Source organism: Neovison vison, chromosome 12 (assembly GCF_020171115.1).
Source record: "Neovison vison isolate M4711 chromosome 12, ASM_NN_V1, whole genome shotgun sequence".
NCBI lineage: Eukaryota > Metazoa > Chordata > Mammalia > Carnivora > Mustelidae > Neogale > Neogale vison.
Window position 1 is genome coordinate 52998216 of NC_058102.1, and position 17047 is coordinate 53015262.

Below are 17047 nucleotides of genomic sequence, written 5' to 3' on the forward strand. Positions count from 1 at the left end.
GATGATGTCTCCCAATGTAACTTATCCAACATTGTATTTCATTATTTCCCTTTAATGTGGAAATTCTTTTCTAGTCCTAAAATGCATGCTGACTTTTTCTTAGGGTATTCCTGTAACTAAACACCCTTCACACTGTCCTAGGGCATAATCCAATACTTTCTCTGCAACCCCTAATGAAGGCTGTTCAGACCAACATTGCTGTAATAGTTCTCATTTTCTGAAGTCCCGCAACCCTTGATTGCTATGAATTTTTAACCCCAGGAATCTACCGGGAATTATATGGAAATGTAATAACTGTTTATTGAATGAATGAGGAAACAGTGATAAAGATCGACCAGAAAAAAAGGTTTATTTCAAATCTTCATAGATCACAAAAATTCTTTTCTTCTACAGAGACCTCAGTCCATGGAACAGGGACCCCAGCAAAGCGGTTTTCATTGTTGTTCGTGATCTTCAGGCATTTCCATGATCTGTGATAGTGGAAAGAAGAGAGAATCAAGATGGACTCGGGCCTCCTGAGTAGTGACTCTTCCATCCCTCAGATCTGGGTAGCATACTGTCTAAGGAGGCCTGATTGGTATAGTGGGAAGTGAGATTTATTACTTATATGTATCCAACAAATAATCCTATGAACTATGTGAAGTTTGACTATCGGTGGCCCTTTCCCAATAAATGCATTTTTCTATAATAAGTTGCACTGTGAGCAAGATGATGTCTATGAAAAATAGCCAGAATTTTATGGGGGGATGTAAGAGACAAGCCAAGGGGTTCTGATTGCATTTGGAAGGAAAGTGCATTACTTACCTTTGCTGCAAGGAGCATCATACTCAGCAATTGCAAACTCATCTGAATGAAAACAAAACCATTAGGTGAAGTGAGAGGGAAAGATTTATGGAATACAGGTCAGTTAAAAAATATTTTACTATGGGAAGAATTGTATCAGAAACATCAGCATTATCCATTTCATACATTGCTTGCTGTTTTATATGTTAACTCTTCAAATACAGTATATTTCTTTCCCCTAAACTTCTGAAAGACAGTCCAAATGTTCTATGTATTTAAGTCTCACATTGTTTTGCAGTTGATTTATCTGAAGAAAAGGGAACTAAATATTCTACAGGTAGTCTGTGTTAGTAGTTGATGTATTTGTATGATAGATAGTTTCTATAATATGTATAGAAGACAGAGAAGAATCAGATTTGATGGGGACAAAATTAAAGAACAGTATAATAAGTTGCCCCCACACATTTCTCAAATCTAAATTTTTGTGACCAGAAATTTAGTTTCTAAGTCAAAGTTGTTCACACTCACCTGTCTCATAGTAATCATAGACTTTCACTATGGCTGGCTTCAGTTCTCTCACTGGGACATCTTGCAGAACCGTGAAGGACATGCTGAGTGTCTGATTTGTCACCTAGAAAGCAAAAGGGAGTTACAAGCTTTCTTCTCTCTTCTTTGAATGAGTTTAATTAGTCATCTACTTTTGGAGAGAAAAAATTTTTATCGACTAACAGTGTCCTTAAGTGGCACAGAAAGCTCCCAGGGTGAATGAAAATATCCCTAAATTTTGCTTAAATAACCCAAACAATTCATATACTCTGATCAATATTGGTCCATGGGTTCTTTGTAAAGGGTGAATAATACATGATTTTGTTGGGTGAATGGCGATATTCGTTTTTCCATATCCAGAGATTTGGTATAGTTTTATTTCTCTATCTTGTAGAAATACTGTGTTGGCTTAACAAGTCATATAAAAGATCTATCATTACAGCCTTATTACAATTTCACAAAACTTGTAAAATATAATGTCCATAAATATAAGAATGAATACATTATGTTAGAACACAGAACTATAAAATGAGATTGGCTTATTGGTTGACTGATCTTATCATTTTGTGGTGTATCCTTGCTGAAATGGTCAGTATTTCCTCCTTTTATACTGTCGACATAATAATTGAGATGTGAATTATATAATTGATATATCTGAGGTGTGATATATGTAATATGTAATGTATAACATCAATTATGTTGATGTTGATACAATAATATAAGGAAGAAACCAATGAGTTTCTTTTTTACATTACTTGATATCTTCAAAACAGGTTATGGACATAAACACATTGTGCAGAGAAATTTTTTGTTTATGAGGTCAAGAAGTATTCATATCCTCATATTATAATAGTCATTTTTTCTGACAGTCTTACATGAATTGCAAATAAAGGAGAGGAGAGTATTTACTGGAATTAATATTAGAATGCTCAAACTTTTGCCATGGAGGCGATGTCTCCAAAATGCCTTCATTCACTTTCCTTAGGATAGGATTAGTATATCTCCCTTCGAGAGATTATTACCTATATTTTTTTGCAATTAGATTGGCAGGGCTCTCACCTTATCCAGATAAATCAAAACATGGTTATTGCTGACTTCTGTTCGGTTCACATGGTTTGATCTTTCAAGCTGAAGAAAATTAATACATCACAAATGTTAATAAACAGATGAAGCCTCTGGGAAAACCAGAGAAATGAAGAATTTTTATTACCAAATTAAGCCTGAGGGTAAAATTTCTTCAAGGGATTTTTGTAAGTGAAGATGATAATGTTTTTAAAATAAAAATGAGAGATAATTGGGATGCAGGGTTTGATATTAGGACATATGACCTATGTGTAAAGTTGATATATCTGAAGAAAAGTGAACTAAGTATCCTAAACTTGGGAATTTTCTGTATCTCGATGTTCAATGTATATTCTATTCCTTCAAGAAGGAGGGTTTTTCTTAAAACTTTTTTTTTGCTTGCTCTTACAGCAATCTCATTTTTCTCTGAACTTCTGTAATAATTAGAGTTTATATTTATTGGTCATTTTTATTTATTGGTCATTTTTGTGTTTTTTTCCACTGGTGCATAAGCTTTATCTTCTTCTTCTTTTTTTTTTTTTTAAAGTTTTATTTATTTAAGTAACCCTCTACACCCAAAATGTGGCTTAAGCTCATGACCCTGAGGATCCAGAGTTTCATGCTCTTCTGACTGAGCCAGCCAGGCGCCCCAAGCTTTATCTTCTTACGTGTCTAAGCTCCATGAAAGCAGGAGCTTGCTGATATTCTTCTTCTAGTAGATGTGGCTCTGGGAAGAGAGCTGTTTGTAACATGAAACAGTCTCTGTGGGTGTCATCAAAACAGTGACGGGAAGCCTGCTGGAGCTGGCAAGGTCACCAAGTCTGCCCGGAAAGTTCAGGAGGCTCAATGAATATTATCCCTAATGCCCGCCACCCCAGTCCTAACCAGCCGTAGAAGAATGGTCACAGTACTGTGTGTTTCAATTGGCCATTTAAGTTTAAAAGGAAGACTGTTAATGATAAAAATGCCCCAGAAAACCTTTGGAGGGAAGAGAGAATGTTTTGTGGATCATTTATTTGTGTATATGTGCGTGTGTGTGCGTGTGTGTGTGTGTGTGTGTGTGTGAGTTTTAACTTATTAGTTTTAAAAACAAGTACTTTCTAATGGGAGCAACTTGACCAAAAAATTTGTCAGAGAATTTTGAGACCCCCTAAAACAAAGCTTAATGAGGGAAAAAACCACACACACCAAAAAACCTGTATACAAACATGTTAAATTATAGTTCTGACTTTGGAGAAAGTATTTCTTTGATGTTTGATAGAAGTGACTGAAAAGATTCTAATATTTTCTTAGTCCGGAGATATCTAAAACATTAAATAACATAGAGCCTCCTGGACATACGCTAGACCTACCATTTTCACTGTTGGTTTCAGGGGAATGAAGCCGGACACCATCTTCACGTCAATAATCACCATGTTGGAGGCAGGGCGACTCCCGGTGTAACTGAAGATTCAGGGAAGAAAGGAGTTAGGGTTTTCTGTGTTACTAAGTATTCTCCTTTTCTATGCCCAGAGCAAGCCCTCACTGCCCTCAAAGGTACATGGAAGTCTTCCTAAATGTCCTCCCCAAGCGGAAGCATTACAATCTCCAGGGAAGGTGTTGAAGCCACAAAGACCAGGCTGTACCCTAGACCCGATGCGTCAGAACTTCACGTGTGTGGACTCGAGGCGGTGCAGTTTGAGAAAGCATGCGACGCAGAGCTGGGTCTGAGACCTCTAATCTCTGCCAGTTGTATGTGACATATACTTTAACTTTTTTTCCTGAATAGTATCCCCACCCAGGTTAGAATATTCTTGTGGACAGATACATTTTTTGTTAGCCCTGGAGCCATCTGAATAGTGCTGCATATATATCTATTTTCCCCCCAAATTGATTATTTTGTATATAATCTGAGATTTATTGATTGCCAGTAGGAATTCTAATTAGAGAGTCACTACTTCCTTCTATTTATGCTTTTCAGGAATTCTCCATATCTGCCCTGCATAGAGCAAGAATGATATCAAATATCAAAAGGTCTACCATTACAGCCTTATTAAAAGTGCATAAAACTTGTAAAATATAAAGTCCATAAATATAAGACCTAATAAATTATGTTGGAACACAGAACTATAAAATGAGATTGGCTTATTGGTCGACTGATCTTATCATTTTATGGTACATCCTTGCTGAAATGGTCAGTATTTACATTCTATTACAATATTACAATATTCTATATTACATGTACATATACATACATGTACATGTATACATGGAATATACATTTTATATTCTATAATAGAATGAAATCCAAGAATGAATCAATGACATTAGTATTAAATCAGGAATTCAGGTCAGAGGCAAGGATGAATGTTCTCTGTTTTTAGCTGTTATTGAGGGGAATTAACCTTTAAATAATGAGGTTCAACAAGCATAGATCCTGGAGACAGGGGACGTACAGTGAATATATACCCTACCACGGAGAAATTCTGTATGAGCCCGAGGACACACTGCTTTTTCAATAAACGTAGTGCAGATATTTATGGACATGCTGCTCAGCTTAATGACAAACTCCAGGAAGAGGACTGGTATTATAACCAGAATTAGATGATTCAGGCAGAGGTCTTACCTGACGTTCAGTGAGATCTGGAAGCTGGTGTGGGCTTTGGGTCCATCACAAGTTTGGGGCAGAGTCTGTACGTCCAAAGCAAATGGGAACTCTGCCTTTTCTGGCAGAATATTGTATTTCAGAGATGTCTGTGGAATATCAAAGACAAAAATCTGTTTCTCTCTCCTCTTCCCTATTTCCTCAACTCTTTCTCTGACTTGCCCTCTCCTCTGCCAAGCCAGAGATTAATGGCTAATGCGGACCAAGAGTCTCACCTGGAGGTAGACACAACCTTCTCCTGTCACCGTCATGGTATATTCCTTAGGCAGCTCGGGCAGTGAGGTCTGCTGTAGTAACAGGCGGTTGTCGTCATCCACTTGGAATTTTGCGACAACCGTTCCCGAATGTTGGATGGTCACCTGTGTGGGCTTCCCAGTCCTGGTGAAGGTGGCTGCTCCGTATCTGGACAAGGCCTGGAGAGCCACCACTGTGTCCTGGAAGAGAGGAGTGAGAGAACCTTCATAGGCTTGGTAGCCTTCTGAAGCCCAAAGGCCCACGTCAGCCGCCACTACGGGGGCATTGATTCCCTCTCTCCTGCTCCCCTCACTACTTAAATACTGGAGGTCTAATTTCAAGATTGATTCTAATCCTTAGATAAAACCATAACAATCACATATCTGCTTTAGGAGCACATTTTATTTCTCAGAAAATTGATCTTTTTCTATCTATAAATACTTGTGGGATATGGAATGTGGGAAATATACATGAATTGGAATCAGTTATTGGCATTAGCTGTTTGCCTAAGAGGTCCTACTTGGTAACTGTGGTCATACCCATCTGGCTCTCACCCCAGATGAAACTCTGCTCTGCAGTAAGGTCAGTGCCCTGAGGAAGACCAAGGTCCTTTGCAGCCATGAGTAGGGTCATGCTTAATTATAATTATCTTTGGTTCTCCCTTTTTTATTGGGAGTCTGGATTCCTCCCATCCCCATATGTCATATTCTCCATTCTCATCAGCACTGAACCTGAACCTGAATGAGTCTTTAAAGAATAGATTTCTTTTTTTCCCAGGTTTTTTAAAAAAATATTTTTATTAACATATGATGTATTATTGGCCCCAGGGGTACAGGTCTGTGAATCATCAGGCTTACACATTTCACAGCACTCACCATTAAATAATAGATTACTAAGAAAGAATGGCTTGTAGTAAAAGTATTCAGTTTTTTCCATTCATATGGAAAAGTAAGAGATAAATTACAATGGAAAAAAGATGGGATGCCATTTTGTCACTTCCTCTTTCTCTTTTAGGTTTAGCCTGTAGGCTAACCTCTCAATTCTCTGAAGAGGAAATGACCTGCTGTGTACATATTGATGAATTTTTCAAATATAAGATTATAGAGTTAGGCTTATGATGTTGGCTCAGTAAAGAAAATTCTTCATGCTCCTGGTGAACAGATGTTTGTATAGTAAGAGGTGAATAGTACAAGTATAAAATGTGTCCACTTTAAAATAAGCCAGTTAAAGGGGACCTACGAATGGAGAGATTTGCAAGGAGAGGTTATTGGGTTTTGAGCAGCATTCCTGGGAACAATTTGAAAGGCACTTTTGAAAGGCACTCTTAGAACTTCCAGAAGATTCCAGAAGGTAGGTTTTTTTTGTTGTTGTTGCTTTGTTTTTTTTTTAAATTCATTCTGCTGTGGCCATTGCATACAAGGTCCCATTTCTTTAGGGAAGTAGAGTTTTTGTCGGGAGGAGAGGTCCATGATGGTAACAAGGATGGAGTCCCAGAATTGCAGACATTTTCTTTTTAGCCCTCTTTGACTTTCATTTTTCCTTATTTCCTCACTATCCCTGAATACTAGTAATATTTACCTCATTCAAGTTATTCTCAACTTCAGTTTTTCTTCTTGAGTGTCTTTATAGCTTGTTCAAAACTATTTTTTTAAAGATTTTCTTTATTTATTTACTTGTCAGAGAGAGAATGCGCAAGCAGGCAGAGTGGCAGGCAGAGGCCGAGAGAGAAGCAGGCTTCCTGCTGAGCAAGGATACTGGGATCATGACCCAGGCTGAAGGCAGCAGCTTAACCAACTGAGCCACCCACGGGTCCCCAAAACCTTTTTAAAAAATATTTTATTTATTTATTTGACAGACAGAGATCACAAGCAGGCAGAGAGGCAGGCAGAGAGAGAGGAAGGGAAGCAGGCTCCCCACTGAGCAGAGAGCCTGATGGGGGGCTCAATCCCAGGGCCCTGGGATCATGACCTGAGCTGAAGGCAGAGGCTTTAACCCACTGAGCCATCCAGGTGCCCTGCCTAAAACTTTCGCTACCTAAAGGTGAAGTGAAAGGTTCTGGGAAACACAGACCTGGGTGGAGGAGAAGCCCCCGTGGGAATTCTGTTGCTTTATGATCCACTTCACAATGCGCGAGGCAGAAGTCAGCTCCTCTGAGGTCGGGGCAGGCTGGGCTGTGAGGTAAGCCAGGAGCACATAGGATGTCATCTCCACCTCAGCTGAGGGAGCCGGGGGTTCGTAAAAATGCCCTGCTGGTGCCCTGGGTTTCTCAGGTCGCTCCCAATGGACAGAACTCTCTGGAGATGAGAAAAAGAGATTTATGAGTGACTACTTATTCTTATTTAAGTGAAGTGAAAGTGCCTAAGCCAGAGCTGAAGTGGAGTACACTCTTGAACCTTATCTAGACGCTTTTCCTTCTGTGTAAATCTGAACTTGGTTTGTTTCAGTTAGGTGAAGGCAGATATGTTGCTGGAGTCAGAAGCCCAGAGCCATCAAAGTTTCCAAAAAGTTACCGTGGTTGGGTTGTCGGGGAGAAAGAGCAGAGCAAGATCCCTCACCAGCTGTGGGGATTTCCTCTTTTTGATGCTAATCAGACCTTATCTAGGCTTTGTTAAATTTTCTACAAATTTTTCTTTAAAAAACAATTTTTTAAAAGATTTTATTAATTTTTTTGACATAGAGAGGTCACAAGTAAGCAGAGGCAGGCAGAGAGAGAGGAGGAAGCAGGCTCCTCACTGAGCAGAGAGCCCGATGTGGGGCTCAATCCCAGGACCCTGAGATCATGACCTGAGCCGAAGGCAAAGGCTTAACCCACTGAGCCACCCAGGCACCCCTCTAAAAATTTTTCTATAGAAGTTTCTTGTGAGGATCACAGATGACCTGAGATAATGGAGTTCATACTCCTTAGGCCAGAAAAAGTACATAATCCTTAAAATACCAAAGTCTGACGAAGATGGGAAATAATGGGAACTGATTTACACTGCCGAGGGAAGGAAACTGCTCTTTGGAGAGCAATTTGGGAATATCCAGCAAAGAGGAAGATGTGCTTAGCCTGCTAATCAGCAATTCACTTCTTGGAAGTGTAGCTCAGAGAAACTCACACAGGTACAAGGAGGCATGTTTGTGAGTGTTCATTGCAGCGTGGTTTGCAATAGCCACAAATAAGAAACAAGAAAACATCTATGAGGAAGAGACTCCTTACTATAAATCATGACCTATGTATATATCGTGAGATATTATGTGGCAGTGAAAATAATGAATTAGAGTCACAGGCACTCATATGGGACCTCCTCTTCCCACAAGGTTCAATGTCAAAAACAAAAGGCAGATAAACAGGCAAGAAAATAAGATGCAGAAATACTCAAAAGTGTGATACCTTCATGTAAAGATGAGGAACACATAAAAATTCCAAATATTGTTTAGAAATAGATATGTAGGAAAAATAAAGAAACCCAGGAAATTATAAGGACAAATTCAGGATAATGGTTACCTTTTGGGGTGGGAGTGGTACACAGGGAATTTTTCCTGCACTGGTAATTTCGTATTTCTTAAACTGGGAGGAAAGTATAAAGTGGTTTACATATCTGAAATATTCCCAATACATTTTAAGGATAAGCAATTAATGGCACTGTCAAGGGCGAAAGGTAGAATATGTTTTACTGGATAAAATATTATTTGCATTTTTATTTTCTATTTCTTTGACCCCTCATATAGACCACCGAACACATAGAAATATCGTGTGAATATGAATAGATTTGTCAACATTATCAGACTTTTGATATGAGCATAAAATACCAGAATTTATTTAGGAGGTTACTTCCTTCAGTCTTTTCTTATGTTTAAGAAGATATGATACACCAGGAAAGGACTGGGTGTATCTTAAGTATAGCTATTAAAATCACAATAGGTAATCCTCTCACAGCACTTACTTGTACCATATTATTTACTAAGTACTTTGCTTGTATTCATTCATTTAATATTGACACAACCCTATGAGATAAATACTATTATCCCCATTTTATCATTGCAGGAACTGAAACACAGACATGGTGAGTGAGTTGTCCAAGGCCTCGTAGGTTAAGACGCTTGGAGCTTGTCTCTAGAGGCTGGGCCTCTCACTACTACACTACACTGCCTCTTATCTTTTGATGTGTGACCTGCTTAAGAGAACCCAGATTTTATAGTGATATAGACAAAAGAAGACAGGGGAAAGGGGTCACAGGACGTAGGTGTGGGGGTTTTGCTGTACAGTTCTTGATACAGAGAATGGGGGCTGAGGAACGCAGATGTGCGCTCACCTTCCTTCACGGCTTCCTGATGAAGGGAGCTGAGTGCTTCTCTCCTCCTCTCCTGGTTACCCGCCAGGGCAAAAGCGTACGCCAACAGTGCCTTGGTGTAGACATACTTTCCATGGGGTCCTTCCTTTGCTGACTTCCAGGCTGACTCCAGGCAGAACAGGGCATTGCGGACAATGGGGTGCTGGGGTGGGGAACAAGGAAGGAACCAAGGAAGCACAGGTCAATTTTCAAACGCATGTGTTCATCTATTCTCATTCTTGTGGATGGAGAGAATAGTATCTTCGTGTTATCATGACATTCATAAGTCAGGAACACAGGCCATATTTTTAGAATTCATTTTAGGTGTGTATATGGCAGCAGTGGGAGATCCATAGGGGAGAAATAGCGTCACTGGGATGGTGTCAATCTTTCTTAGTGGATTGTCCAAATTTTCTGTTGATCTGGGAAGCACCTTCCTAGCATAAAAGGAGAGTTGACACTGGACTTTTAGCAGAGGGATGGTTCTGACAGCAGGGCAGTGATGTCACTACATCTAGAACTATGCCAGGGAGGAGGCGGTACCTACAGTGGCAGGGAGAGGAATCTCCAGAAGGGCAATGGTGATGTAGGCAGAGAGGGTCACTTCATCTTCCACTCCACCCTGTAAGTGAGAGTCAGAGGGAGAGATCAGAGTAATTTAACTTCTGAGCACGCTCTTCATCAGCTCTTTGCCTTCTGCTGTGTCCTGGAGTTTATCCCCACTCATATTCATCCCCATGGGGCCAATTGTCAAAATCAAGCTAAGTCCCATCCCCTCTTTCTTAGTACTATCCAGGTTTCATTTATTTATTTTTTAGTTAGTTAGTTACCTTTGCTAAAGTTTTCCTATATTATTACCTCTTCTCATCCTTGTGGACATCATAAATGGACAAATCAAAACTAATTCCAAGGGCGCCTGGGTGGCCCAATCTGTTGTACCTGCCTTCGGCTCAGGTCATGATCTCAGGGTCCTGGGATGGAGTATCACATCAGACTCCCTGCTCAGGAGAAAGCCTGCTTCTCCCCCTCCCTATGCTGCTCCCCCTGCTTGTGCTCTCTCGTTCTCGCTCTCTCCCAAATAAATAAATAAAATCTTATTAGGAAAAAAAAAAAAAGAAAAACGAGTGTGAGAACACCTCACCTTAATGGCATTGTTGAGCAGAGATCCGGAACTCCTGAAACAACCATTGTCTTTCTGCCTTTGGGAGAGCCAGATGAGGGCTTGGGTGATGTATGCATTCTCGATAAAAATGTAGTTTTGAGCCTGGGCAAAAGTCTTTATTACAAAAGCGGTGAGCCTGAGCAGGGCGGAAGAGATGATATTTATGTTGTTAGAATAGTTTTATAACTGTGGCACAGAAAAGCTTCCTATGACACTGCTTACATTTATGTGAGTCACCTGGCAACTATTCCTGTGTATTTAGAATTCCCATTGCCTTTAGACTGCTTGATTTGTTGGCTACATCTAGTATTTCCTTGCTGACTCATTTTCTCATTGCTACAGAGAGTCTAAGAACTTCTTCTTTTTCTTTTCTTTTTTTTTTTTTAAAGATTTTGTTTATTTATTTGACAGACAGATCACAAGTAGGCAGAGAGGCAGGCAGAGGGAGAGAGGGGGAAGCAGTCTCCCTGATAAGAAGAGAGCCTGATGCGGGGCTCAATTCCAGGACCCTGGGATCAAGACCTGAGCCGAAGGCAGAGGCTTTAACCCACTGAGCCACTCAGGCGCCCCATAAAAACTTCTGATATTACTTGTTTTTACTTATTTGAGTAAGGCTTTCTTCTCGTTAGAGATTTCCTTCTGTAGATGGCAGAATCTCCTTACTTAGAAGATTGAATAAAAAAAAAAGAATTTAAAAAAAGAAGATTAAATAACTTCAAACTGCTTTGGTTTGCCTTTGGGATTTTATTTATCCATTTATTTTTAAGTAGGCTATACACCCACCTTGTTGCCCAGCACAGGGCTTGAACTTGTGACTCTGAGATCAAGATCTGAGCTGAGATCAAGAGTCAGGTGCTTATCTGACTGAGCCACCCCGGTGCCCCACACCTTAAGGATTTTAAAACAATGTTGCTTGTCACTGGGTTCTCCTCTTTTCTTTCTTCCTATGAGTGAATTTATTCACAGGATGACTATGATCTAAAAACATATTAAAAGCTGAAGTGAACATGGTTTATCTAGAAATTAGATGATATGTTCACTGGCCATGCATTAAAAAACTCATGGCTATGGGAGCTATTCTAGAAAAAAAGTAACCATTAAAAAAAAATAGCTGTTTCTGGGTGTCTGGGTGACTCAGTCAGATAAACACCTGAAATTAACGGTCTGACTCTTGATTTTTGGCTCAAGTCATGATCTCAGAATCATGAGATCGAGCCCCACGTCAGAGTCTGTGCTGAGTACAGAGGCTGCTTAAGATTCTCTCCCTCTGTCCCTCCCCCTGCTCGTGTGCTCTTCCTCTCAAAAAACTAGCTGTTTTAGAAAGAATACCTTGATTATTACTAACAGGATGAATTTAGGGGACAAATCTAACATATATTTGAATGTCAGCTTTTCTGCTTGTTACCTTGCTATATTTGTCAAGTATAACCAACTTGGTTTAATGATACATATATGATAAGGTTATTGTGAATGTAATTGTGATAATATATGTAAAAGAGCTGGTTAAAAAAATAGAACCTCAAAGAACTGTCAATCGCTTACCAGGTATTGCCCTCATTCCTGCCATATTTCTCCCCAAAGGTGCTAAAGGAGCCATCATGGTGCCTGTAATTCAGCTGCCTCTGGTAACCTGAAATGGAAGGTTAATGAAACAATATGATAGACTGTGTATGTTGCGGCCAGAGAAATTACTAAAATGCTTTGGTTTCTCTTGTGATATTTCTTAAATTTTGCTGTCCTATGTTACAAGGTTCTGCATTTTAAACACTTATTAGAGGTTGGACCCTGGATAATAAGCTTAAAATTAACTGTCCTTCCTATTGTAGTAACTATGATACTATGACTCGCTAACATATCATAGACTTGGTTAGTAACTCAAGCCTATTAGGAAATCCAATCTATTGTTAAAATGACACTGTGAAGTCTTCAGTCATTTAATCACTCACCAGTATTGAGGTAGCCAATGGCCTTGGACATGACTTCTGGAGTCAGCTGTTGTGTTTTATTTAGGTAATTCAGAACATGGATGTTGGGAGCGAAGAGGACCATATTCTGTTCCCCGCAGCCATATGGCATTTGGAGGAGATTTTGTATGTTTTGCATGGCAGAGCCCAGTATGTCTCCTAGAGAGTGAGAGAGATGGGATGTGATAAAGCTTATAGATTATAATCTATGTGAATCATTAAGAAGAAATGAATAATTTTAGGAAGATTGAAAAATAAATATTTTTAGGAAGGGTGAGCTGTCAAGGGACAGAAATATGATTGGTAACAATACAAAAGCCCAAAGAAAGAGGGAAGAACCAAGTTAATATTACAATTGTGATTTTGAGTATTTATGGAAAAGAATACAGGAAAAACGATCAATATAGGAGAATAATTCACTAGGGCTGGAGCTTACCCAATACGAAGGTAGAGGCTCGGGCAGATTCTTCTACTACATTCTCTGGCAACTTCAAGGATAATTGTTCAGATACCTCAGCACCTAGAGAAATAATGGAAATTACTTCTGCCATGTAACTTCTTCAAGAGCTCCAAACCCAGAAGCCAGAACTGTGCCTTACACTTAAACTTCTGAAAAGTGGTCACTCTTTTAATATGCTTGTTTTATGTGTGTGTGTGTGTGTGTGTCTATTTATCTTAAATGTGTATGAATGGGAAACTGAGATTTCCAGAAATTCTCCTTCCTCATCCCTCATTTCTCCCCATATGTAGAGTACATTCCAAAAGAAGGCTACAGATTGAGAAATGTCCATGATGTTGTGACTCTGTTGTGGTCATCCTGTGGCTAGCATGAGATGGTTATCACAAGATGATCTCTTTAGTGTTCATCTCTAACCTCTTTATTCAACAGTGTAATGAAAAAAACCCTAATGAATATATAAGCAAAGAAAAAAATCTCTGAAAGTTCCTGAATTCTATAATAATGCTCTGTCCTTACTGCCATCAAATTTCACCAGATATGAAGACAGTATTTTTATGGAAGACATGGAAGTTGGGGGTGAAGAAGAACGACGTTTGACTCACTGAAAATAAAATAATTGCTGGTGACAGGCATATATGTACCGCTGTTTTAGTACTGGTAAATTTCAGGATGATGAAAGAGAAATGTAGTATTTATTTTCATGCTTCCCGCCTTTCCTCATGAAATTAATATTGAAATTTTTGTCAAAGGGTACAAAATTTCAGTTATGCAAGAGGATTATGTTGTAGAGAACAGTGCCTACTATTTAATTTAAATTCAATTGATTAACATATAGTGCATTATTAGTTTCAGAGGCAGAGTTCAGTTTCATCAGTTTTATATGACACCCAGTGCTCATTCCACCATGTGCCCTCCTTAATGCCCATCACCCAGTTACCCCATCCTCCCATCCCTCTCCCTTCCAGGAACCCTAAGTTGGTTTCCTGCAGTTTTTTTTTTTCTTTAAGATTTTAAGACAGCACAAGCAGGGGAGAGGGGCAAAGGGAGAGAGAGAAGCAGACGCCCCACTGAGCAGGGACTGCGATGTAGGGTTTGATTTCAGGACCTGGGACCATGACCTGAGCTGAAGGTAGACGCTTAACTCACTAAACCACCCAGGCGCCCCTGTTTCCTCTAGTTAAGAGTCTCTTATGGTTTGTCTCCCTATCCCATTTTGTCTTATTTTATTTTTCCCTCCCTTCCTCTATGATCCTCTCTTTTGTTTCTTAAATTCTACATATCAGTGAGATCACATGATAATTGCTTTTCTCTGACTTATTTTGCTTAGCCTACTACCTTTTAGTTCCATCCACATTGTTGCAAATGGTAAGATTTAATTTTTTGATGGCCGAGTAATATTGCCTTATATATATATACACCATGTCTTTTTTTATCCATTAATCTGTCGATGGACATCTGGGCTCACTCCATAGTTTGGCTATTGTGGACATTGCTGCTCTAAACATTGGGGGGCATGTGCCCCCTTTGGATCATGTCATTTATATCTTTGGGGTAAATACCCAGTAGTGCAATTGCTAGGTCATAGGGTAACTCATTTTTAATTTTTTGAGGAGCTTCCATTTTGTTTTCCAGAGTGGCTGTACCAACATACATTCTAGAACAGTGTCTACTATTAACAATATCATACTATACACTTAAAAACTTGTTAATAAGATAGATCTCACATTAAGTGTTCTTATCACATAAAACTATAATAAGAGATATATCTGTAATACATACTTAGGTATGTATTATTTATATGTTAAGGAAACCTCTCTTACCTTCATTCAAAAAAATAAGAAAACAGATGCCATAAACAAAGGTAAAAGACAAATTGCCAAGCGAAAAAAATTGTAACTTATTTGATAAAAAATCGGTCATACAGATGAAGCAGAAAAAAAGACAAACCACTAGAACCTGAATGGTCAAAGGATATGAAGTCATTCATGAATATGTAAAAATAAGCTCATATTCACTTGTGAGTATAGAAATTAAGATAGAAACAACACTATTTTTCATGCAAAATTTTCAGGAAAATTGAAAACTGATGGTTAAAGATGATGGTGATTGTGCAGAACAATATAAACTGGTAGGAATATTAACACATTTAGGTTATAAAGGAACGGTTTTTAAGTTCTATTAAAATTTAAGAATATACATGTTCCCTGTTAGGAATTTCACATTTTGATATCTATGTTAAATACACTTGCATGTGTACATAAGGAGGCATTCATTCATTCATTCATTCTGGCAAATAGTTTAAAAAAATTGAGCAATAGCTAAAAAACAATCAGAACCATGATATATTGATAGTATGGAATTAAAAGGGACTAAAAAAGATTACCTACTTCTATAATTTAATATGGCTAGATTTCTAAAACAGGTTGCTCAGTAAAAAGTTATAAATGTTAGTTATAGAATGAAACATTTACCAGTTATATAAATCACATATATAAACAAATTCATGTGCATATTATTTCTAAACATATATGGATGGTCATTGATGTATTGAAAAAGTTTCCCTTTAATATGAAGTTTTGTTTTATTTTGTAGAGGAGAATATATTTTTATATTACATGGGCAATTAAGTTAATTTTAATAGAACTACTTGATGATTAGCCCTAGATACATAAGAAATAAATAAAAATGAAGAACTCAGTAATGGAAGACATACCAAGATTAAAGGATTTGGTGGCAAACTTACTTAAATGTAGAAATAAGGCTAAACAACCAGGCAATTATGTTTTTAGAACACGTTTTATACATTTGAAGTCTTGAGAGTATAATAAGCATAATAAACAAAACTGTTTATTATACAAACAGAAAAGAAAAATATATATAAATATATAACCGAATATTATATAAACTGAAGAGAAAGGCAAAAAGACATATATGATATTGATTGGACATTGTTTGAGGTGAGAACATATTGTGCTGATAACTTTCTTAGTGTATTAACATTCTGTGTTTTTGTTTAGACTAGAACACTCTCCACCAAAATAAAGTTGTATCTTCTGCTTTGAGTTTCTTTAGTATCTTCTCAGATGACTGATAGAACATTAGGTACAAGATTGGCATCAAACAAATAGTGATATGACAATAATGGTATAGGCTAAGACAATTCTTTCTTTAGGACACAGCATGGTCCCATTATCAAATGCTCTTGCCTATGCAAAACCTAATGATGAGGTGGCTTGAATTTGGCTACCCATATGGTATGTAACCAAATATTCAAGGAAACCTTCCTTTTGGCAATATTCATTTGATTCTACTCACTTTCTGTGTAACCATGTCATACATGGAAGGACATCTGGGTGTTTGTACAGGTGCTATAACAGATAAAAATTTGGAAAGCATTGGCTAGGGATAGTCTCCTGATCAAATTATGTGGCTTCTCTAAGAACTAGTTGCCTCATTTATCAAATAGGTCAATGGTTCTTTGGGTCTTAGTTCATAGGGAGGTATAGGAATAAGATATAGGATTCTCTGAACTTTAAATATTATAGAAACTTTAGTCAATGCTATTCTAATTATGATGAATGTCTCTTACCTGAAGGGCAGAGCAGGGAATTAAATGTTGCTTCCATCTCTAGTCCTTCAGGCTGTAGGTGGAAAGGAAGAAAGGTAGAGGTGAGAATGGACAATTATGTTGATAGTGGAACTGCCAATTTCTTGATCATGAAGAGAAGAATTGGAGCTAACTTCCAAATGTATCACATAAAGAATCGATAAGTATAAGCAATATGAAGGACAGAGAGGAGAAAATGAGGAAAAATTATGTAAATATCAAGAGAGAAAGATAGAGATTGAGAGATAAATAGAGAGAGGAGAGACTATTGT

At 38.2% G+C, this 17047-nt stretch overlaps 2 protein-coding genes across 3 annotated transcripts in view; one reads left to right on the top strand and one right to left on the bottom strand.

Annotated features, from left to right (window-relative positions):
* Positions 1-688, top strand: part of KLRG1 (killer cell lectin like receptor G1) — a 62960-nt gene extending 62272 nt beyond the window's left edge. For both annotated transcript variants that reach the window (XM_044229085.1, XM_044229082.1), the window contains exon 6: positions 394-688. In XM_044229085.1, the coding sequence (XP_044085020.1) occupies positions 394-450 (57 nt within the window). In that variant the 3' untranslated portion in view covers positions 451-688. The remainder of the gene's footprint in view (positions 1-393) is intronic.
* The window catches only part of A2M (alpha-2-macroglobulin), a 40510-nt gene continuing 23787 nt past the window's right edge, over positions 325-17047 (bottom strand). Inside the window, exons 22-36 of the mRNA XM_044229081.1 lie at positions 16758-16809; positions 13145-13228; positions 12691-12867; positions 12287-12374; positions 10724-10880; positions 10130-10204; positions 9565-9745; positions 7340-7563; positions 5251-5469; positions 4997-5124; positions 3744-3834; positions 2389-2457; positions 1312-1414; positions 805-846; positions 325-470 (exon numbers count right to left, since the gene is read on the bottom strand). Coding sequence (XP_044085016.1) covers positions 454-470; positions 805-846; positions 1312-1414; positions 2389-2457; positions 3744-3834; positions 4997-5124; positions 5251-5469; positions 7340-7563; positions 9565-9745; positions 10130-10204; positions 10724-10880; positions 12287-12374; positions 12691-12867; positions 13145-13228; positions 16758-16809 — 1707 coding nt within the window. The 3' untranslated portion in view covers positions 325-453. The remainder of the gene's footprint in view (positions 471-804; positions 847-1311; positions 1415-2388; positions 2458-3743; positions 3835-4996; positions 5125-5250; positions 5470-7339; positions 7564-9564; positions 9746-10129; positions 10205-10723; positions 10881-12286; positions 12375-12690; positions 12868-13144; positions 13229-16757; positions 16810-17047) is intronic.